This window comes from Ciona intestinalis, unplaced genomic scaffold (assembly GCF_000224145.3).
Source record: "Ciona intestinalis unplaced genomic scaffold, KH HT001186.1, whole genome shotgun sequence".
Classification (NCBI taxonomy): Eukaryota; Metazoa; Chordata; class Ascidiacea; order Phlebobranchia; family Cionidae; genus Ciona; species Ciona intestinalis.
This window is the reverse complement of record NW_004191507.1, coordinates 1-24,668: the sequence shown is the minus strand read 5'-3', so window position 1 is coordinate 24,668 and position 24,668 is coordinate 1. Positions and strand designations below refer to the sequence as shown.

The 24,668-nt window shown below is 38.4% G+C and overlaps 1 protein-coding gene across 2 annotated transcripts; it reads right to left on the bottom strand.

Moving 5' to 3' along the window:
• Positions 1-26: 26 nt before the first annotated feature.
• LOC108950945 (E3 ubiquitin-protein ligase HERC2-like) lies at positions 27-24,247 on the bottom strand. 2 transcript variants are annotated; one of them, XM_026840309.1, is made up of 45 exons: positions 23,988-24,247; positions 23,056-23,216; positions 22,547-22,662; positions 21,960-22,206; positions 21,436-21,600; positions 20,966-21,132; positions 20,434-20,602; positions 19,804-19,934; positions 19,662-19,749; positions 19,231-19,367; positions 18,755-18,860; positions 18,198-18,281; positions 17,580-17,830; positions 17,084-17,247; positions 16,505-16,673; positions 15,931-16,098; positions 15,328-15,526; positions 14,821-14,985; positions 14,341-14,501; positions 13,867-13,975; positions 13,326-13,549; positions 12,775-12,941; positions 11,988-12,405; positions 11,715-11,856; positions 11,187-11,377; positions 10,328-10,551; positions 9,835-9,983; positions 9,482-9,563; positions 8,273-8,440; positions 7,681-7,873; positions 7,020-7,184; positions 6,421-6,526; positions 5,896-6,093; positions 5,428-5,512; positions 5,136-5,245; positions 4,654-4,798; positions 4,130-4,337; positions 3,304-3,528; positions 2,796-2,933; positions 2,383-2,675; positions 1,823-1,997; positions 1,324-1,423; positions 780-1,024; positions 395-535; positions 27-177 (listed from the first exon to the last, which is right to left on the bottom strand). In XM_026840309.1, exons 1-45 carry the CDS (start codon positions 24,230-24,232, stop codon positions 64-66), a joined length of 7,608 nt encoding a protein of 2,535 aa, XP_026696110.1. In that variant the 5' UTR covers positions 24,233-24,247; the 3' UTR covers positions 27-63. The 2 variants fall into 2 exon arrangements, with proteins under 2 accessions (XP_026696110.1, XP_018672770.2); XM_018817225.2 differs by having other exon boundaries at positions 3,310-3,528.
• Positions 24,248-24,668: the final 421 nt, after the last annotated feature.

Below are 24,668 nucleotides of genomic sequence, written 5' to 3'. Positions count from 1 at the left end.
ACATAGAACTCCGTGTTATAAAAACTGCCAATGCCCCGCCATGCGAGAATAAATAAGTTACATTCATGATGCAACATCACCAACCTTGTCTCCAACTTTAATGGTCCTCGTTTGGCTTGTGGAAGGTAACGCACCATCTGATGGGCTCGCTATCAGTTCAACATGGATGTAACGGACCTGTATTATGTAAAGTTTAACATATATTTTAATAAAGTTTAAACAACAATCTGCTGTTATTTATAAATCATGTACTTCATACAGTATATTACTAAGACATCCAATATGTTTGGTTCAATCTATATTAATAAAAGGTAAATAATGTGATTACTTTTCACATTTGCAGAAACTTCTGCCCTTACTCCACAAAAGTACAAGAAACCTCCAACAACCTTACCCAATATGTTCCCCCTTTATTAATCCATGATGCTTGTACATTAAGGTCTTGTATTCCATCTTTATCCAATCTTAATACTTGCCCAATATCACCTTCCTCCACCTCCTCGTATGTACGACAACAACATACCATCATTCCTATCTGGAATGTATGTGGTATATGATGCCACGGTGCCACAAAGCCGCGGTGCCATGGTGTTATGAGGAAGCCACGGTGTTTGGTGCCATGAGGCCGTTTATTCTATTCTATATGGGTGAGGTCCTACAGTGAGATCCTACAGTTGGTTTATGACAGAGCTGGCTTGTATAACTTTGTTGGCTATCTTTTCCACAAACTTTCAGGCGAACTGAAGGTTACAGTAGATAAGTACACGATGAATACTCACAGTGATATTATCCCTCACATAGCGTGCATAATCATCATTATCGTTGAAATCATGTGGTTTCTTATACATAGTGACTTGTGGTTCAGGTTCACCATCTATAGTATGGGGTGGTGGACAACTAGCAAGGCTGAGTGATTCATCCGATCCACTGGAACCATCGAAGCCTGAAGGACCTTCAGTGAAGGATTCGGTGTCCGATGAAAGTGAGGATGAACACAGGGACGCTGGGACCTCATCACGTTTAACTGGAGACGGATGTTTGATTTATATTCTATATGGGTGAGGTCTTACAGTGTGGTTCAACATGGGACCTGAGATTCAGGCCAGAGTTGGCCCATCACCCCAACATTGTATATACACATTCTATTCTATATGGGTGAAGTCTTACAACACTGCATCTTTGGAATAACACCAAAGTTAAACCATTATCTTAAAAGTTTATTTGTAAGCCAGGTCTTTTTTTTAAATTGGCATGGTTTTAATACATAACAAATTACTGAATCACACAGTACTAGACAATACATTATATAAACAAGGCACCTACTTTTAGGGAATATCGGCAAAGAAGGCTCACTACTGCCATTGGTGGCAATCCCTTCCTCTTCACTGATTGGTGCATGCTCCAACAACCAACCAATCACATTCTACAAAGAATATTTAAAAATAACAACTTATTTTCATCTAATACACCATTAATATAATGATTGTTCTGGAAAAGCTGCAAATTTGGCAATGACAGTTGTTACAACACAGATGTTTGATTTCATACACCTCGTGCCAGCTTACCAGTTATAAGGTATGTAACTTTGTGGGTGAAATTCTTTATTTAGAAACTGATAATTTGGAAACCCAGCAATTATGGGAAAATGTCTTTCCACACCAACAATGGTAGCAGCATCAAGCATTGAACACGGTATCCTCTAGCTACCGAGTTATCACCGTGACTTGCACACATGGCAGGGCAACTATGTACCATAGCACACACACGCACGCACGCACGCACGCACGCACATACACACACAAACACACATAAGCATGTATACCTCTAACTGAACAGCCCTCCAAGGAGTGGTGAGTTGCAATGCAGAGTAAGCATCCTTTATATGGGATTGTGAGAACCCCATCTCCTTAAGTTGCTCTAATTGTATAGGCTCAATCATGGGGTCAGCGGGGGTCGCAGATGGGGGTGATTGGGGGAATCCCAAAGTTAACCCAGGTCTAACAAATATATAGGTAATGTTAGGCAACAGTAGTTAAAAAAGCGACATTTTTTGTGGAGGTTATTAGGTCAATAGTATGGCTTTGGTTTGTCCTGTCCTGTCCGTGGATGGTTGCTTGCTTCGTAACCAAAGGCATAGGATTCGTTTCATTTAAAGGAATATATACATTATACATCCCTATATACATTCTAAAGATTCATGCTGGGGATGTAAATGCATGCGACTTAGTCCCACCTAAGTTCCAGACTTATACCATTAACTTATTAATGTGTTGTAGCACCCAGGGTGTTGGGGTAATGGGACAACACTGGCTTTGGCATTAAGTCTTTACCAAGCCTCACAGTAACCACACCCACCCATCTATGCTTATTACACCAACTTACTCTTCAGTTTCTTCCATTGCGAGTCTGATTGTTCTCCGGTATCTTGAGTTTCGTGTGATCAGCCTTCCCTGGTCATTACGTGCGTTTCGTGCACTTTGTGTCAGAAAGGGAAAGGCCATGCGCGCGTCACGGTTAAGTCGTCTTCTGCGTCGTGATCGCCGGCCTGCTTGTGATGACACAGCTACACTAGAGGGAGTTAGAGAGCTAGCTTCGTTCGAAGGTTTGTCCATCATAATTAGTTTTGGTTTTTGAGGATTTTTAAACAAAGAATTCTTGAATAAAGCCGTAATCTCCTGAAAAAGTAAAACAAGTTTTTAGAAGTCAAGTCATTACATACTTATCTTGTCTATAAGATTAGAAATTGTGTATTTTTAATCTTATATTACTCCCCCCCTCCCAAATCAAAGTCTTACCTTGATATGTAAATCCCTTTCAGTGCTGCCAAGTATTTCCACCAGTAATGCCGCAGCCAATGCAATCTCATCCTCACCAAAGAAAGGTTTCAATGGAGACGGCAACACTGCAGTGTCTAGCAACTCGTGGATGAGAAACTGTGCATTAAATATGATTTGGTTACTATAGAAAACGTATTTAGTGCATGCGCATGAAAATTGCAACCCTAATATTTATTTCTAAATATCATAACGTTAAAAAAACACTATAACATAACGTTTTTAATATTGCACAATGTCTTAATATTAGTTGTTGATGAAATGGGCAACTATTGGCTTAAATCTCAAATCCCCTGGCGTGCCTCAAAATATAACAGTAATTAACACCTCTGATGCTTGTATAAGGCTTCTATATACATATTTATAAATGAAGTTCTTTGTTTTTTCATTGTTTACCTTCGTTTTTATTTTTGTATATTACCCAACCTTTATTACCATTATTATGGAGACAACAATAAACCCAATTCACCCTTACATCTTGTGCAGGAAGATCCTCCTCGTCCCCATCTTCCTCCGCATCCCTGGATGTTCCTGCTCCCGTCGATGGGGTGATGATGTCATTCGTAACCATGGTGACAGCCACACGATGGCGCATCACCTGCCTGAGTCGTGATTGGTCGGAAAGTATGAAAGGAAGTGACATCATAATACGAAGGTGAAGTCGGTTCATTGTGATGTAATTCGGGTTCAATTGCTGTGGGGAAAGTTTCGTTTTAATTGTCGTAAAACATAGAAACCTTATTGAATAATATGTTGAGTGCAATATATTTATCTGTAAACTTCCGTATAAAACCTGTGTTATAGTTACATACGTGGTAACTCGTAATCGGGCCCGAAATGTACCAAACAGAACACCTGTGTTATAACGACTGTCGTTGCCCCGCCATACAAGGATAAATAAGTTACATACGTGGTAACTTGTAAGCGGGCACGAAGTGTAAGAAACAGAACACCCGTGTTATAACGACTGTCGTTGCCCCACCATGCGAGGATAAATAAGTTACATACGTGGTAACTCGTAATCGGGCACGAAATGTAAGAAACAGAACACCAGTGTTATAACGACTGTCGTTGCCCGGTCATGCAGGGATAAACAAGTTTAATTGTTTATTTATTGGTCAGAGTTATAGCATGTATGCCATTTCATGTATAGTGACATTAACATTTGCCCAAAGATACATACATCTATCAGGGTTGAGCATTGAACCGTGTATCCTTCGGTTACAATGTAACCGCTTAACCACACCACCACGCAAGGTGATGTGGCCCATACACAACATACACATAGAACTCACCTTTGTATATTCCCAGTAACCTCCAGTTTTGGTTCTAGCCCCACCATGTGGATTCCCCATGCTCGACGTCGAGCTTGACTTGATGACCATGCCAACCATACGGTGACAACATGTGACCAAATCATCCGACCAATCAAGGAGAGCGGAATTGAATTGGGACGATCTGATTGGCTTAAGCGATTTATGGCAGCATTCAAATACATCGGTGCTGGAAAAGTTTGGAAAACGTTTAAATAAATATTAAATATATAAATGTATTTATATATCCTAACATGGCCGGGCAACGACAGTCGTTAAAACACGGGTGTCCTGTTTCATGAACCTTGTGCCAGCTTATGAGTTACCATGTGTGTATCAGAAATTGCTTTTCTGTTTCGACATTTTTACAACCCATTAGTGACCACTGAGTTGAAGCAATTATCATTAAGTGTCTTGCCCGGGGGCAAATAAACAATACAGAATACGCATGCACAAAAATATAATCGCACCTTTAATACCAATAACAATCATAATATTCGTCTCACCCAAATATAACATGTATTGCTCCATCCTCTGTTACTTCTATAACACACCCATGCCCATGCATGAGGTGGTTAACCATCCCTCCTACTCTGATACGGTTCTGCACACCAGTGATGATGTGTAGGGCAGTGTAGGGTTGTCGCACGTCTGTAAGGTAAGGGATGGTTATTTTTATATCAGAAGATCAGCCCGTCTATTTCATATGGGTGAGGTCCTACAGTGAGGCAAGCCATGGGACCTGGGATTTAGGACAGAGTTGGTCAATTACCCCAACACACATGGTGCTACAACCCATTAGTGACAATTGTGTTGGATTTAAGTTCCCTAAGTATCTTGCCCTAGGACACACACAGCATACACCTATTAGAATCGAGCATCGAACCGGGTAACCTCCGTTACAATACAAAACCTAACCACTGAGCCATGGTGTCAAAATAAGGATCAGCTTTTTAATTGTTCTATGCAACAACAAAACAAGTTTCACCTTTTTCAAAATCACAACTTCTCTCTTCTAGAATATCAGGAATCAACTGTAGTGATGTCACAATGAACTTGTTTATGATGTCACACCAACCAGGTTTTTCATACAGGAACCTGGTTTTGTAAGAAAACATAGAAATCTTTAATCAATGTAGCTTATTTATCCTTGCATGGCGGGGTAACGAGAGTCGTTATAACACAGGTGTTCTGTTTCATAAACCTTGTGCCCGCTTATGAGTTACCACGTATGTAACTTCATGGATAAACATTTTTCCAACATATACATAATTGGTTACCTGATCATGTCTATTAACTCTGCTGCCACCGTGTGGCAGTGGTTCGATGAAAGGGAAATCCCCGGCAAGAATGAAACCACCGGCTCTGTGATGTCATAATAAACATTGTAAGTAACAGAAATATTAAACGTAGGTGAATATTGAGTAAATGATCCAACTTATTTATCTTCGCGTCGGGGCAAGATAAAGTTATAACACAGGTGTTCTGTTTCATACACCTCGTGTCCACTTACCAGTTACCATGTATGTTACTTGGTGGATGATTGTTTTTCTGTATGGCAGACAATTTAGACAACCCATTAGTGACCACTGGGTTGGAACAATTGCCATTAAGTGTCTTTAAAATTGTAGCAGCATCAAGTCTTGAATTTAGTATATTTCGGTAATAATGCTAATGCCTGACCACCAAATACAACTATGAGCAATTTAAAATAAATTTTAAAAAAATATTTAGTTTTAAATACTTGCCTGGTGGTTCTGCATGGTGTATACCAACACACACAACCTTAGTAAGAATGTCAATTATTTCATCGAATATATTTTGCATTGTGGGTATAGGAATGTCCACTAATGATGACACAGCATATTTAAGAAGACGAATCGCTTGTATTTGATGAGTCATACGTGAGCTTATGACATCACAAATGCTGGTCCCAATGGTACAACCTGGTGCACAATGATTGACTTAATTTTAACATGAAACAAATTTATTTATCTTTTTAAATACAATAGTTCTATCGTATTCCTTAAATAAAACAGTGGCATTCTATTCTACATGGGTGACGTACTACAGTGTGGCACGCTATGGTACATAAGATTAAGGCCACAGTTGGCTCATTACTTTGACATCCAGAGTGCTACAACCCATTTATGACCACTGGGTTAAAGTAACGCCCTTTAAGTGTCTTGCCAATGAACACATACGGTAAACAATGCTAATAGTAACCACTACGGAGCAATTTCCAAGATTCCTGTTACAAAGAACAAACTTACTTAAACAAAGGTCAATCCATTCTGTCGAAATGAGAGATTTCTTCACACTTATTGGTGTTGCAATAGATCTTACAAAGCCTAAAGTTGGCCATGAGTGTTGTGCAACCTGTGTGAAAATAACAAGATATACAAAAATCTTCAATTCTGTTAAACATAGGCATTAGTCGAACAAATGCAGTCACATTTGAGTGGAGCATTTATTCTTGTAAGTTGCCAAGGTAAGATCTCCCATCCATTACCATTAAAGCCATTGTCAGCTACCTTCAATATCTGGCGAGGTTCATGCGGTAGCACCCTGCGTGTTAGGGTAATGGGCAAACTCTGGCCCAAATCCCAGGTCCCATGGCATGCCTCACTGTAGGGCCTCACCCATATAGAATCGAATGTGCATATACAATGTTGGGGTAATGGGCCAACTCTGGCTTAAATCCCAGGTCCCATGGCATGCCACACTGTAGGACCTCACCCATATAGAATAGAATGTGCAACGTACAATGTTAGGATAAAATTCTGGCCTAACCAGCATATCCCTGGCTATAAGAATTCACACACATATAATATATAACATATATATATTATATACAATCACAACCACTCACCATGTTTACAGGCAACTGCTTATAAAACTTGAGATGACAAAACACTCCTTCCAAAGTGACATCATCCATATTATCGGCAACCAACCCTCTTAATATGGTTGCCATGGTTTCCACGGATGATTGACACATGGTATCGCCATGGCTACCAACGCATAAACAACCCATCTGTGGAATATGGTGTCTTATATTACTGTTGGGTAAGATTGTTATACCACATATTATTCTATGATTTCTGATCGTATTTTGAACAATTAACAATGCTCTTTTAGAGCCAGTGGTAGAGACTGATTGAATAAGGAACTGATAGTTCTAGCAGTTGGTGAAATATATCTTTAGTACACCATTAGTAAAAATTAATAGTCTGCCATAATGATAAAACTAGTATATTGTGTAATATTAATATAGTTGGTTTGCTGGATGCCGTTAGCCGTAAATCATGTATTTTCTAATCATGTTTTTAACCATTAACAACGTTCTTTTACAGACATGAGTAGGTAGTTAAAATTAGTTAAATTGATTTTGTTTGCTGCATATTTAGTAGCGCTTGATTTGTTATGATATGATGCAACGTTTATTGGGACCCATTAATTTGGGAACCACTTTACTTGTTTATTTAGGACTTATTTCCACTCTAGAATCACAAACAAACAACAACTCCCACCTTGATAAGATTCCCGCACATCCACTTTATCAGATGAAGAGGAACAGACTCTTCTTCCTCATCTTGGAGTAGATCGGTTGGATCAAAATGTTCCTCCTCCGTTATTATTCGCTCCTCAATGCTCTCACTTGTCTCATCATTATCTTCAGGAGGTTTTGCAAGTTGGAGGTCGTACTTTCCCTCCTTACCCATCCTGTGTGTAAGTTAGATCTATGGTGACATGTTAACACCATATTTAAAACATGGGTGACGTCATATTTTAGCATCCCCAGTTTGTGTTTTTCATTTTAAAATAATCCAAAGTGACATTGCTAAAATGCAGGTAACAGCGGGGTAAAAGCTCTTTTAGGGTGTAAATCACCACGTCCGGGATTTAGGTCACAGTTGGCCATAACCTGTTGATGTAAGCTATACATATCTAACTCCGCAAACCCAATCAACAAAGTACCTGTAAGAGTTAGTAGCCCCCGATTTAACAAAGTACCTGTAAGAATTAGTAGCCCCCGATTTAACAAAGTACCTGTAGGAATTAGTAGCCCCCAATTTAACAAAGTACCTGTAGGAATTAGTAGCCCCCGATTTAACAAAGTACCTGTAAGAGTTAGTGGCCCCGGAGTTCCATCGTACCCTCACCCAACCATCTTCTTCAACCTCCCCGATAACGATCCCCTCCATCCCTCCATCTTGGTTCCTCCACTTCCAATCTCGACCTCGAATCACTTTCGTGTTTATTGTCATCATGGAGGCAAGCTCAGGACCACTGGGGGTGTATATGTGTGTTTATTGGGGTTATACATTATGCTCAGGACCACTGGAGGTGTATATGTGTGTTTATTGGGGTTATACATTATGCTCATGACCACTGGAGGTGTATATGTGCGTTTATGGGGGTCATACACTAACTGAAAACATCGCTAAAATACAGTTACACTCATAGTTGTCAAACATAGGGAACCTCATTGATTAATGTGGTGAATGCAATATACTTTGGCTCTGCTTGTTTGTATAGACACCTAACAGCAGGGTAAAATCTGGGGTGACATTGTTAAAATACAGTTACACTCATAGTTGTCAAACATAGGGAACCTCATTGATTAATGTGGTGAATGCAATATACTTTGGCTTTTCTTGTTTGTATAGACACCTAACAGCAGGGTAAACTCTGGGGTGACATTGTTAAAATACAGTTACACTCATAGTTGTCAAACATAGGGAACCTCATTGATTAATGTGGTAAATGTAATATACTTTGGCTCTGCTTGTTTGTATAGACACCTAACAGCAAGGTAAAATCTGGGGTGACATTGTTAAAATACAGTTACACTCATAGTTGTCAAACATAGGGAACCTCATTGATTAATGTGGTGAATGCAATATACTTTGGCTCTGCTTGTTTGTATAGACACCTAACAGCAGGGTAAAATCTGGGGTGACATTGTTAAAATACAGTTACACTCATAGTTGTCAAACATAGGGAACCTCATTGATTAATGTGGTAAATGTAATATACTTTGGCTCTGCTTGTTTGTATAGACACCTAACAGCAAGGTAAAATCTGGGGTGACATTGTTAAAATACAGTTACACTCATAGTTGTCAAACATAGGGAACCTCATTGATTAATGTGGTGAATGCAATATACTTTGGCTCTGCTTGTTTGTATAGACACCTAACAGCAGGGTAAAATCTGGGGTGACATTGTTAAAATACAGTTACACTCATAGTTGTCAAACATAGGAAACCTCATTGATTAATGTGGTAAATGTAATATACTTTAACAGCAGGGTAAAGTCATAACTTACTATGGTGGCAATGACTTCTTGGTTGTTGATTTGTTTGTATTGATATCAATTATGGGGAACGTGTTCTTTATTTTCACCTCATCTGTGAAGAAATAACATAAGTTAAACGAGGTTCTTAGTCTATGCATTGAATTACAATGAAGAATAAAATTTATTTATATAGATGGTAGCACCCTGGATTTTGGGGTAATAGGCCTACATCCCAGGTCTCAGGTGTGCTTCACTTAAAACCCATATAGAATAGAATCTCTATTATTGAGTGTTTATAAACTGCCTCAGTGAGGTCTATATGGTAGCACCCTGGGTGTTGGGGTAATAGACCTACTTCCCAGGTCTCAGGTGTGCTAACTTACCACGAATGGCGTTGGTATTAAACGAGCGCGTCTGCACAGCTCGCATAAGGTTGTTGATGATGAAGTAGAAACCAGAAGCAGCAATCCTTTCAACTTCTAATGGATTGTGAGATTGTACGGTGAGCATGCCAACCAACATTAACACGAATCTGAGGAGGATTATCACACAGGAGGATATCATTTGATGGAACTTTGTATTTTGAAAGTAACCGCTTAGAAACACAATTTTTCTTGTAATATGAATGTATGCAACTTATTCGTTCCTGTGTGTCATTGACAGTTATTATAACATGAGTTTTCTGTTTCATATACCCCCCGAGCTAGTTTACGAGTTACCACGTATGTAATAAAATAAATGTAACTTATTTATCTTCGCATGGCAGAAAACAACAGTCATTATTACACAGGTGTACTTTACAATGGTAGCAGCTTCAAGTTTTGAACCAAGTACCCTCGATCTTAACGACATACTTCACTTTTAATTAAAACAAACCTGCTGTTTTTAAACAACTCCTCATTATCAAAGCAATCCCATTTAAAATCAATTGTTCCTGTTACGCAACAATTGCCGATTGTCTTGCGTGAATAATCCATTATCCATTCTGTAAGTTTGAGGTCACGAACTTTCAGCAGTAGTTTCCCCATGATCCCAAACACTGGTGTTGGGGTGGTCGTGTCATTGGAGCTGCCCTTGTTACCATCAGGTGGTTTGGGTGACTGATGTATTTAATGCGTTAAAATATATATTACCAATGTTGTACAGTTTTTAAGTGTTAAACGTATCATATATTTTCATATATATTTATAATAAGCATCTGTGTCAAATGTGTATTTGATAAAGGCTTGCTGTATGGCACTGGGAAAATTACTGCTGTTTTTAAACAAAATGAGACATCAACTGTTAACATTACCAGACATACCGGTCGTATGTACCAGCATAACCTCATTGCCCACATGCTACAAGCCTTATCTAAGTGTTCACACATATATATCAATATATGTACAACCTGCTGGAGTTTTGGAACAACTAAATAATTCCTTATTTCAAAGCTACCCAAAGTATTCACATTATACCACAACAACCCCCATATAACCACCCACCAATTCTATCCATGTAATACAACAACCCCCATATAACCACCCACCAATTCTATCCATGTAATACAACAACCCCCATATAACCACCCACCAATCCATGTAATACAACAACCCCTATATAACCACCCACCAATTCTATCCATGTAATACAACAACCCCTATATAACCATCCACCAACTTTATTACTTGGCCATCTACTACAAACTCTAAAAAAGTATAATATATATAATATATGGATCTATACACCCACCCACCTTATCATCCAAACGAGCCAATCTACTACTACTGATCCAACCGTACATCAGCATGTGCGTCACTGAGGGTAAGAGGTAGTCTCTATGCAGCAGATCCATAGCCTCCAAACAGCCTTTATAACTCCGACACGCATCATTGGTCCATGTTGCCAAAGTGACACGGATATCATCAAGTTTCGCAAAATCTATGGCTGGAAAACAAAAAAAATTTAAATTATCGCAATGTTTAAATATAAGTATTAACAGTTGCACCCTGGGTGTTGGGGCAACAGACCTACATCCAATGTCAAGAGATCACTATTATTGAATAGAATCTCTATTAATAAATGTTTATAGACTACCTCAGTGTGGTATAGATGGTAGCACCTTGGGTGTTGGAGTATTAGACCTACACCCCAGGTTTCAGGTGTGCTTCACTGAGACCTCACCCTTATAGAACAATACATCCACAACCCAGGTCTCACCATTGCTTAAATACACCCAACACTCAAATAAGCCACCCCAACACACCAACCACAGTTAGTTTACCTTCTGTGAGAGCAAACTCTTCAATCTCACTTGAAATTGATTTCGAAATATTTTGCGTTCCGTTGATTCTGTGTTTTAAAACTCCCCTTTTATCGGGAGAGAGAATAATGTCAGCCAAGTTGGACCACGACTGTGACAGTTTCTGTAAAATAATGTACTTGTGTTGTAATGGATCTCACCCATATAAAATAGAATGTGCATATACAATGTTGGTGTAATGGGCCAACTTTACAATAAAAATACTTAACTACCATGGCACAACACAACAGTCACCTTCTGTTTCATCATAGCAGGTTCATCTTCTTGTTGCTGTTGTAGCATTGTTGAAAGGTTGAAAGAAACGACATTGTTTGTTTCATTGTTATCCAACAATCGCTCTTCGATTGTGACGATGCATTCTTCCAAAACCTCGGCTGCAATTTTTGCCGAGTCATCCTCATTGCCTATAGCAACCTCCGGGTTTGTGATGTCATCGTTTTCCACATTTTTATCCGATTTTTGACCACTCGATGGCGATGTTTGCTCCATCCTCAACGAGGACACCTTGTGGAGAGCTTGTCGCCATCGGTTTCGTGGTTCAATGATTTTCGCTTCATGCTTGAGTAACAATGGGTTGGGGTTGGCGGGGGACAGTTCGAACAATAGAAATCTTAAACGATGTTTAATTGATGAACAGATCTCCTTGTATGATCTGGGAATAAAGGGGTTTCTTGTCATACAACATACGCAGTATATATTAATATGTAATATCTGAAAAGACAGGGGTTTCTTATAATCTTGTCAAACATATTTGGGTCAGAAACCAAACTAAGATTAAGAAAGCTCAGCAAATCTGTAAGAGCTTAAGCAGCCACCAAGCTAAACTACAATAACCGAGAGGTCCTACAGTGTTGCATGCAATGGGAACAAGGTTAAGACCAGAGTCGGTTTAAGGACCACAATCTAGGCTTATTGTCAGAGACATTAAAAGTCTACAAAACTCTACAAACAGCCTACAAAGTTTCCACACTAAACTATGCCTAACAAGTGATCATATTTAACACACAATTACCGTTCCCACCTTTTAGTTTGTTGGTGATCGAATATGATCTTATGTTTAAACGAATGCACCACCCTTAACAAGTTGATAATATTCCTTGGTAGTTTCACTCCATGTTGAGCGGAGGTTAACGCGGCATCAGCTAAGTCATGGTGTTTCAACAAACACGCCAATAATAATCGACCAATCTGGAATGTATGGTTGTGTTGTAACAAAGCTACAAGCCACATTATTATGTTAGAAATCTCCTGATGTATATATTGTTTTATAAGGTTATATTAGACCAACACGAAGAGGATAACATGAGTGAATGATATATGGCTATGCTATGATCTGTAACCAAACCCACTGACTAATAAACCTAGTGTATGAACTATAAAAATAAACAAGTATTTTACAAAGGAAACTGCAAAACATGATTGAATCTCAGAATGTAGAGTCTTTTAATTAAATGATGATGTGATACAGTTACATTCTTCTATTAAGAATTTTTCTACACTGTCAGTATTCCACTTTGTGATACCGAGTGTAGCACAACGTCTGCACACTGATCTAACCATCCCATGCCTTACCTTCTGTACATAGTGATCGCTTGTAAATGCAGGTGGCAACACCAATGAATGTTTCACACAACATTTATTCACCATCTGAGTGAATATCTCGACAGCGTCGTTTGAATCAGTGTGAACGTTACTTCCTCCCACAAGGTGTCGCAAGAACTCCTCCACCTCGGGGTGCAATACTGACATCGAGTGGAGGAAGTCTTCGTTATTGTTCAACACGTTTTCTGTGATGTCTATTGTTGTATGGGAATAATTTTATTATTTTCTATTCTATATGGCTGCTGCCCTTGTTTGTAATTAATTATGGCTATACTTTTTGTTTTACTGCTTTTAAATATGGGCTGTGAAGCCTGTAATTTTGCTTTAGTATTGTACCTAAATCTTTTTATTTTAAAGCAAATATATTTTGCAAATATATAATTATTTTAGCATGTCAGGTCATCATATTGGGCTGTTGTCAAATACGATTAGGAAAGACTTGGAAATCAGGTATAAACCATTCCATCATAAAACCTAATGCAACCTATTGCTACCAAGAATGTTATTTTACCTGACTTTTGTTTCCACACATTGAGAGCCAATACATTACATTTCTGCAAACCAGATGCAAATACTGATAGTGTTGACCATTTAGTTTTCGTTTGAGCGTGGTGGATTTTCTAAAATGAATAAGAATATGTAACATTTTACAAAATGAAGAATAAAATGTCCGATTTGGTAGCAAACAATGAATATTTATAGAAATATAAAACCATATCCCCAAGATTCTAATATAGCGTTGATAATTGTTTAAAACACGATTTGGAAACACAGGGTATTGTGTGCTAACAGTATCCATCTTATCCCATAGTGCATAATACTATTATAATCATAACACTACATACATCAGTTCATAACAATTATTGAAAATATACAACTGGACTTATTTAGACTTCCACAGATGTTTATTTATGGTATTGGCTGCAACATAAGATATCCATCTTACCCCACAGTACAACAATGAATCCACAACAAATATACAAACCTGGATGGAACCATAATATTGGGACAACAGCATTGCTAGCATGTGTTCTGTGTTCAACATAGATAGTGGTAAAGTGGGTTGTTTATTGGGTGGGGTAGGGGGGCCTAATACTGGGGTGGCTTGGGTGGATGGTTTACCCATGGGGGTGGCAGGGAAATCACCTAAATAGAGAATAGAATGGTAAACATTTTTTAGATTAGGTTTAACAGTATGTAGTATTTGTATTATTAAGAGTAAATACCAGGTGTGCTTCACTGAAGACCCCCCCCTATAGAATATAATCTCTATTATTGAGTGTCTATATACTGCCTTAGTGGGGTCTAGATGGTAGCACACTGGGTGTTGGGGTAATAGACCTACACCCCAGGTCTCAGGTGTGATAAAGAAAGACCTCAAGTTTATGCAATCATTGTAAAATAAATTTTCAACCACACACCACAGAAAGTACAACACACGATACAGAACAGCCAGTCCACCCACCCTCACTTAGTTGTTCTTCTTCACTATACTCCCCACATTCCTCTCCATTCTTCTCAGCATCAGTATTGCTTGCTTTATGACCCACCCCATCCTCCATACACCATGTACCTGGTGTATCATTATATGGGGTTGTCTCATCTAATGGTGTGGCTGAGGTGTCAGGCTCTGTGGGATTATGTGTTACTTGTATATTTGTGACTGTATAGTGATAGGGTAATAGACCCATTGTAAACAAACTTTCAAAACGGCAACACTGTAAGACCTCACCCATATAGAATAGAATGTGCATATACAATGTTGGGGTAATGGGCCAACTCTGGCTTAAATCCCAGGTTCCATGGCATGCCTCACTGTAGGACCTCACCCGTGTAGAAGAAAATGTATATATTGATATACAATATTGCGGTATTAGGCCAACTCTGGCCTAAATCCCAGGTTCCATGGCGTGCCTTGTGTAGGACTAGGACATCACCCATATAGAATAGATAACAAACTGCAAAACTTTACTTTGATTTGTTGATTGATTATGTCGTTCATACGGCCAACTCAGTTCATTGGTTGTTGTTGTTGTTGTTTTTGTTGTTCTGTTGAAATTATCCAATAAATCCAACAAATGTTGAAGTTGTTTGATGGTTGTTGAGCTTGGTTCGTGTTCAAACAACTTGCCGAGTAATCCACGTTTTTCAAGTAGAAGCAAAGATAGAATCTGAATATATTTAATATGGTTGATTCATATGAACCTGGTTAAGGCATGTAAACAATACAGCATTATATCCTCAGAGATTTGTGGAATAAAGAGCTTCTAGAATTATAAGTTAATTGAAATAACAAAGCAATTCAATTTATTGCAATCTGGGTTTAAGTTGTCTCGCAACCACCAGGAGGCCGCTTTAATAAACTTGAAATGTTTATCGACCTTCTGGGTTCTGGGTTTGCATATTTTTGAGTAGCGATAAATTTACCCAAACTGCTTGTATATATGTATGTTTAAGTGTGTATAAACAAATGAATGTAACTTATTTTTAGTGAGCATCTCACATAAAGCATATGCAAATCAAGATATTAACCGTTAGTCTATGGTAAAACCAGGAAATACATCATAAAACTCACCAGTGGTGAAAACAAATGTCCAAAGATGTCGTTTTTTAAAATGTCCATGATAGTGATGTAGCAATCATGACTGTTGGTGGCTGACATGAGACTAATCGCCATGGGAACCACCTCCATCACATGGTGGCAGACAAGAGCAACATGTTTGACGAGCAGTGAGAATGCTCCCTGTGTGACATCATACATGAAACTTAAACATTATTGTTTTGCAACAACCCATGAAATATAGAAGGTCAAGGTGAAAGCTGTGGCCGACATGCCACAAACAAACTAGAAAAATGATTAATCTAACCTATCGTTATATTTAGAATAAAAACAGCAGCAAATTCTGTTGGAACTTCTAATAGATCTAAACTTAGCTTTAGCTCTCTTAAACTTAAAAAATAAACCCCATTGCACGGTGCAATGTGCAATTTATTAGAGATCACTGGATTGAAATGATGACCACTAAAGTAACTTTGCCCAAGTTCTTGATTGTATTTACTTGCTACAATCAATATAATAAATGCTACAAACAATTAAAGCAAAAGTATGTATTATACTTATAATAATAGATATAAAACCAAATACTCACAGATGCGGATGCACAAGGTTCGTGCAAGACTTTGGCGAATATAAGTGTTTGAAACTGTCGTAGTATTTTCATCAATACCACACTCCTACCCCCACCATGGGCGGGCTTGGTTGGTGGCTTGGAAGGATTCTTTACTTTAGTTAGGTTGGATAAACTTTCCATGGTGTCACTGAAGGTAAGGGGTTAGGGTTAGGATATTTTCATATGGGTGAGGTTCTACAGTGAGGCCTGCCATGAGACCTGGGATTTAGATCAGAGTTGGCTCATTCCCCCAACATTGTGTATGCACATTCTATTCTATATGGGTGAGGTCCTACAGTAAGGCATGCCATGAGACCTGGGATTTAGGTCAGAGTTGGCCTATTATCCGAATGATGCCAACTCTGGGCTTAATCTGAGATCCCATGTCGTGTCTCACTGCAGGACTTTACCAAGATAGGACCGAAATATAGACATATGATATATATTGGAAACTAATTAATGTTTACACCATGCAAAAAAATAAAGAAAGTTATTTTCTTGACTCTATACCATATTAAACCTATATATATATATATATTTTTTATAATATGACATTACCTTCTAACACTGAGGATCAGTTTCTCTGTCAATTGAATCAAAGAAACTTTTTCTTTACTAAAATCTGATCCAATGACATTTGAACTTTGTGCGACCTGTGACCTCATGGTGACCCTGTCAATCATCCTCTCTTTAAGTTCTTGTTCATCTGATTCTTTCTCCAACTTGAAAATAAATTGTTGATTTAATATGAAGTATTATAGTATGTAGTATAGGCCTATCTATTAAAGGGCAGATGACTCTGGTTTAATAGGTTGCTAAGGTATTATAAATAAACTTTCAGCGGTTCATATGGTATAAAAAAACTAGGTGTAATTCCTACAGTGAGGCATGCCATGGGACCTGGGGTTTAAGCCAGAGTTGGCCATCACCCCAACATTATATATGCACATTCTATTCTATATGGGTGAGCTCTCTTTGCAAGACACACCACCTAAGATATAGCTGTATTGCCAAACCCTACACAACCTGATTCAACACACAACACACGTCCCACCTCTTCTTTTTTACTATGAAGGATTTCCGCTTCTTCTTGGATCGAACTTTCCAGAAACTTCTCAAGATTATTGTCCGATACCAAGCTTTCTACTAATAAGTCCATCATGAACATTTGGCCAGTGGAGGTGCTATGGGGCGACTTTAATAGAAATAACAAAACTGCGGCCCTTTCCTCTACAGTGGGTAGCAACATCCGCCAGCCAACTTTGAGGCATTGCTGAGCAGATTCTTGGACTCTTTTGTTCACATCTGGTGAAGGAATTAATATTAAGTACCCGTAAATATAATGATTGTGGAATTGAGGTAACTTTGAACTAATCCCCGGGATGACGCAGCAATGCAGCACAGAACCTCACCCATATAGAATGTGTATATACAATGTTAGGGCAAAGAGCCAACTTCGGCATAATTCTCAGGTCTTAAGCCCTCACCCATACAGAAGGAACATATAGTGGGTTAGTGTAAGGTATAATTAACATTGTTTACAATTCTATTTTATTTTTGTGTTGCAATGACAGTTTGTTTTGGCCATATCTATTTTATTGTATGTTGTGTGAACTTAGGTAGCTAAGTATTTCTACAAATACTGAGTTTACTTTGGGACCAAATACCTCACCTGGTCTACTTGCTAGATGAACAACTTTGGATTTAATTTTCACCATAGAGTCTGACTTCATTAGTTGAGTGTTACTGTGGTGTTCTGAATGGAATAAGAGTTATGGAAGACAAGAAACAGGTTCTTAATAGCAATTGTTAAAACCCAGTGGTTACTAATGGGTTGTTTAATTTACCAGCCATACAGAAAAACCCACTCACCCACAAAGTTACATAAGTGGTAACTTGTAAGCTGGCACGAGGTGTATGAAACAGTACACCCGTGTTATAACGACTGTCGTTGCCCAACCATGCGAGGATAAATAAGTTACATACGTGAAAACTTGTAAGCTGACACGAGGTGTTTGAAACAGAACACCCGTGTTATAACGGCTGTCGTTGCCCGGCCGTGCGAGGATAAATAAGTTACATACGTGGTAACTCGTAAGCGGGCACGAGGTGTAAGAAACAGAACACCCGTGTTATAACGACTGTTGTTGCCCCGCCAAGCAAAGACAAACTAGTTAGATTCAACCACACTATAGTTTATAGGTAGCTGTACTTAATGATCCCACATACCATTACACAGTAATGCTTGTAGTTGTAACTCCAGTAACTTCATACACGATGTAACAACAGTTTCTTTTACATTACTTGTCCATAAATGTTCAGTGTTTCCATATACCTGATAATACAAATAATAATACAAAGGTAAATTTAAGTGGAATGCTGATGTATACTAAATTCTAAAGCTTAATCAATACCTTAGAAAAAAAACATTTAAAACCTTTTGTGCAGTCAGGAGCATTTTAACCAAATTGAAGTCATTTAACCAAACAATGTGCTACAAAACTTAAGAAGTTTGACTTCAATACTTTTACAAAACTGCCCTAACATGGCTTCAAATCTTTAAAAGTGGCAAGAACAGCTTATATGCTTTATTGAGTAAAATAGTTTTTTTTTTTTTTTCGTTGAGGGGGGTTTAGAAAATTAAAACGCTGTATTAAAATAAACACACCAAACCAACACTATGACATCACAATACATATTGTTACCTTTTCTAGAATATTTTCTAATCCTTTGAATGCAGGAAGCGAAATATCAACAACAAATGGTATTTCTATGGGAATGTGTCTCGATGTAGGGGATTTTTTACAAAGAACAAACTGATTTGTCGGGCCAGCTGTGAAGTCTGTGACATCATATAAGGTATTGTGTGAAACAATGAGAGATGTGAGATCATAATGTAAACTGTTTCTTATGAATCGTTTGCATGCACAGGCAAGGCACTTATCTATAATTGCTCCAACCCAGTGGTCACCAATGAGTTGTCTAAATTGTCAGCCATACAGAAAAAAAAACACCCACAAAGTTACATATGTGGTAACTTGTAAGCGGGCATGAGGTGTATGAAACAAAAAACTCATGTTATACTGACTGTCGTTGCCCGTCACACAAGAATTAACAAGTCACATTCACATCTCACCTTTTAGTTCACCATCTGCTTTACTAAACAACAATTTAACTTTCTTCTTCCCAACACTAAGGTCTGCTACAAAGTTTGACGACAAAACCTGTAAAATACTAAGTTATGACAACGGTCCTAGTTTATGAGCCAGGTAACTAACTTTTCCAGAGTCTGTGGTGAAGTAGATCTTATCCCCAACCGAAGTGACATCCCTTATATTCTGCAACTGTGCCAACAACTTTGGTTCATTCCATTGGAAGTCTGAATGTTGAACGTTGTTTGTCATCTTACCTGAAACACAGGTTCAATAATTATTGTCCATGAACAATACATACAAACAATACATACATGTATTATGTTTGATTTAGTCATATATGGCATAGGATTTGAGATTTGATTATCAAGATATGTAGAAATGATTGACAAGTGTGCATCGTAAGGAAACATTGTTTAATACTCAATACTGAAAGACAAATGTTTGAGCAAAACATTTAATAGCCATTGCTCCAACCCAGTGGTCATATTGTGTTGTAGTGGCCTAAGTGTCAGAGTAATGGGCCAACTGCCCAACTCTGGTATAAATCCTAGGTGCCTTGCTTTAGGGCATTAGCCATATAGAATATAATGTGCATGTACAATGTTTGGTTAATAGGCAAGTCTGTCCTAAATTCCAGGTCTATGAAATTCCATGCTGTGGGACCTCAACACCTCACAGAGGTCCTCACCCATATAAAACATAAACTAATCCATATACAAACCTACTAATTACAGAAGTATTCTCATAACTTACCCCATGCATATACATTCCCACTTGCAGTAACAGCAGCAGAGAACAAAGTCCCACAATGTATTTTAACAACCCCCTTATTACAAAGTGGTTTAACCAACTGAGGTGTCTTGACTCCATCCACTGCTCCTAAACCAAGTTTACCATGGTCCCCATCTCCCCACGACCATACCTATGTATACATGGTAATATATAAGGAATACACAACCTATGGTTAGTGGGAAACTTGGTTAAATTAAAAACTGTATAAAAGGGGTAACAAACCAATTCTAGCCTAAATCCCAGGTCCCATGGTGTGTCCCACTGTAGAACCTCACCCATATAGAATAGAATGTGCATATACAATGTTGGGGTAATGGGTCAACTCTGGTCTAAATCTCAGGTCCCAGAAGCATTCCTCGCTATATAAAACCTCACCCATATAGAATAGAATGTGAATATACAAATGTAGCACCCTGGTTGTTGGGGAAATAAGCCAACTCTAGTATAAACCTCAGATTCCATAGCAGGCCTCAATATACAACCTCATCCTTACCTCTCCTGTATCCGACAAAGCCATGGTATGTGCATCCAATGTACCACACGCCACCTTCTTCACATGAACACTTTGTAACCCAAGCACTCGTGTGGGAACCATCTGATCCTCACTATTGTTATGACCAAGCCTACCATAGTTCCCGCAACCCCATGTATATAACTCACCTGCCAACATGAATATATGTAAACCGCCAACCCTGACTTAGATACCAGGTTTTGTGGCATGCGAACACAGGTGTTTTATAAGCAATGAAAACGCTCTGTTACGGTTTGGTTAGGGGTTAATGTGACTTGCTTGCCATCAAAGCGTAAAACTGCGATTACCTTTTGCAAAATTGGGTATTACTTAATATATTTGAGAATCTAGCATGAAAACAATGCAACTCTATTGATTCCAAAATTTTAGTTTTGATTTCAACATTCAGGTACGACAACTTCAGCCTTGTACCATCTTACCCCCATACCCACCTTTCACAGTAATAGCAGCGGAGTAGTTTCCACCACACGCCACTTCAACCACTATACGACCTGCTACTCGTCCAAACGCTGTGATTTGTTTAAGTTTCGCAACATTAGCATCTCCACCATGCCCAAGTCTTCCTCCTTCATTCAATCCACATGAATAAACATCACCTGTGATGTCATAACTTGTTAATAAACACCCATGTGATGTCATAATTGGTAATAATGATGGGTTTAACAGCAACCAAAACACTCATTTATTGTTAACAAACTATATTAATTAGTAATCACCATCGTTTTTTAATATATAAGACTTTATTATTGTTACCAAAGTAGAGTAATGGTCCAACACTGGTCAAATTTTGGTGTAGGACCTCTCCATTATAAAATGTGCATATACAATGTTGGGGTAATGGGCCAACTCTGGCATAAAATCTCAGGTCCCATGACATGTCCTGCCATGGGACCCATCAATAAAACTACAACTAAAGAACTAAATAAACAGAATAAATCTCTACAAACTTACTCACCATCGTTAGTTAGAGCCAACACATGTTCACCATCAGGATGTGAAGTAACTTTAACATAAACCTCCGTGTTGTCTTCTTCAGTTAGAAGTTCCACCAACCATTGTGTGGATCCCGTGGTTTCCACAGCCCTATACACCTTCCCAGTGTGGCTAAGTAGTATCACATACTCACGACCGCTTGCTACTTGCTTTACATTAAGTGTAGACAAGCAATCACAGATGTCACTCCCACCACTGCTGTTTAAAACCTACACACAAAAATATTATTGGTAAATAAGTTATAGATAATATATTTTAGAAACTGATTTTCTGAGGATATGTGTCGTCTTTGGCTTACATTACATGACCCCTGACAAGCCCTATTATAGGACCTCACTTATATAGAATATAACATATATGTTGTTGGGGACTGAAGTAATGGGCCAGCTCTGGCCTAATTTTTGTGTAGGACCTCCCTATATAGAATAGAATGTGCATATACAATGTTCGGGTAATGGGCCAACTCTGGTTTGAGTCCCAGGCCCCCGAACGTGCCTCACTGTAGAACCTCACCCATATAGAATAGATAATTGCCAAGCTTTAACTTACCATAACATCCAATGCATTATCACTTGGTGTGGATGGTGGGTTAAGCTTTGAATACAATACTTGATTGGCAAGTTTACCAAGATGCTCCATCACCATCACACTGGTTTGCTGGATATCTGGGATAAGGTGTCAGGTTATTTTAAATTTAAACAAAATCTTGGGTGAGATTGTATTTCGATTGATGATATAACACGGGTGTTCTGTTTCATACACCTTTTTCCCCCAAACAAGCTTACCCCTATGTATCTTTGTGGGTGATTGTTTTTCTGTACAGTCGACAATTTAGACAACCCAATAGTGACCACTGGGTTGGACCAATTGTCGTTAAGTGTCTGCCCAAGGTCACAAACACCCACAATGGTAGCAGCATCAAGCCTTGAACCCATAACCTCCAAACAGGATTTAGACGCACTAAATGTTAGTACTATGCCTGACTAATTATTGAATAACAATACCCATCATAGTTATGTCATAGTGATGTCATAGACTCATAGCGATGTCACACTAACCTATCATTGCATCATCATCAGTTGAAGCAGAGACCGACAAACCATCCAAACCAACCTTGTGTTCAATGTTTTGTTCCAGAGGAAACAATTTATCAACCGTAAGCGAAGTGACTCGTTGTAGGAATATGGAGAGTGGAGCGTTTATACTTTGCATGTTTCTCCTGTGAAAGTATAATAAAGCTACTACCGGACACATAAGCACCAAACTAAAACAGGGATAGTAAACCAAACAGTCTTGTAAATTAAATTTCACCTCATTGTTTGTAATGTTTACTGGTTAATGTACTGTGGAGAAGTGTGAGTAGGACTGCCCACCCTGCCACCCCAGGTTTGCCGCCTATACCAGTATTATATATACACACAAGGTGGTGTTGTACAGTATGGGTTAACATTGAAGGTAACCCACAAATACAGCTTTCTCCAACCCACCTGACTACCCAATATGTAAAGGAACAATCAATCAATAATCATAATTAACAAACCAATTCTCATATTTTTTTATTAACAGTCATGACATTTAACAAGAGGCGCATGTAAATCAATACTGAATTCAATAAATTAAAATGATGTTCATATTTTTTGGCAACAAGCAAAAATAAACATCATAATGTTATATGTATTTAGATATTATATAGTTCATGGTTCAGTCATGGACAAATGTAAAAGTACCAGGGACTAATTAATTCAGATTAATATTTTAATAATATTATACAAAGTTACATACGTGATAACTCGTATGCAGGCAGGAGGTGTATAAAACAAAACACCCGTGTTATAACGACTGTTGTTGCCCCGCCATACAAGGATAAATAAGTTACATGGGGTAACTTGTAAGCGAGCACAAGGTGTATGAAACAGAACACCCGTGTTATAACGACTCTCGTTGCCCGCCATGCGAGGATAAATAAGTTTCATTCAAATAAATATTCAACCTGTTATCCGGAAGCATCTTTGATTCCCATAGATTAAGAAGATACGCGATGACATCAAGTAAGCCACCAAGTCGACCACGTTGGATCGATAACTCCAATAATAAGTTTAAAGCAACGCGTTGGTCAGTAAGGGGAATGTTCCCTCTTGTGGATGGACAGCTAGAGGGGGGAGGGTTAAAATCATAAAAATAGAGCATTTTTAATGGCATCACTGCTGGTATGCAGTTGGAAACACTGCATAACATGTTTCTTATTGTAAAGTGTGGAATGCAAGGGTTGGCATACTAGCAAAAAAATGGATTTGTACCTTTTTGGGACTAACTTACAATATTTGTATTTTCCCAAGTTCGTGCACCAAAATTGGGGAGTACAATAAGTTAAATAACCTGTTACATTTTAAAGATACCTTATTCATTTATCATAGAATGATACATGAGCAATATTATTATTAGGCAATGGGGCAACTAACAGCACTTGTAAACTGCTTCAATTAAGTATAAGTAGATTTTGCACCATTTTAATGACACTTCACACACAAATTTGAGCAATAACTTCACTGTTTTAGAATAGAATAGCTATATGGGTTAGGTGTACAACAAGGCACCTTACAAGCCAGAGTTGGCCCATTACCCCAACATTTTGTATATGTACATTCTATATGGGTGAGGTCATACAGTGAGG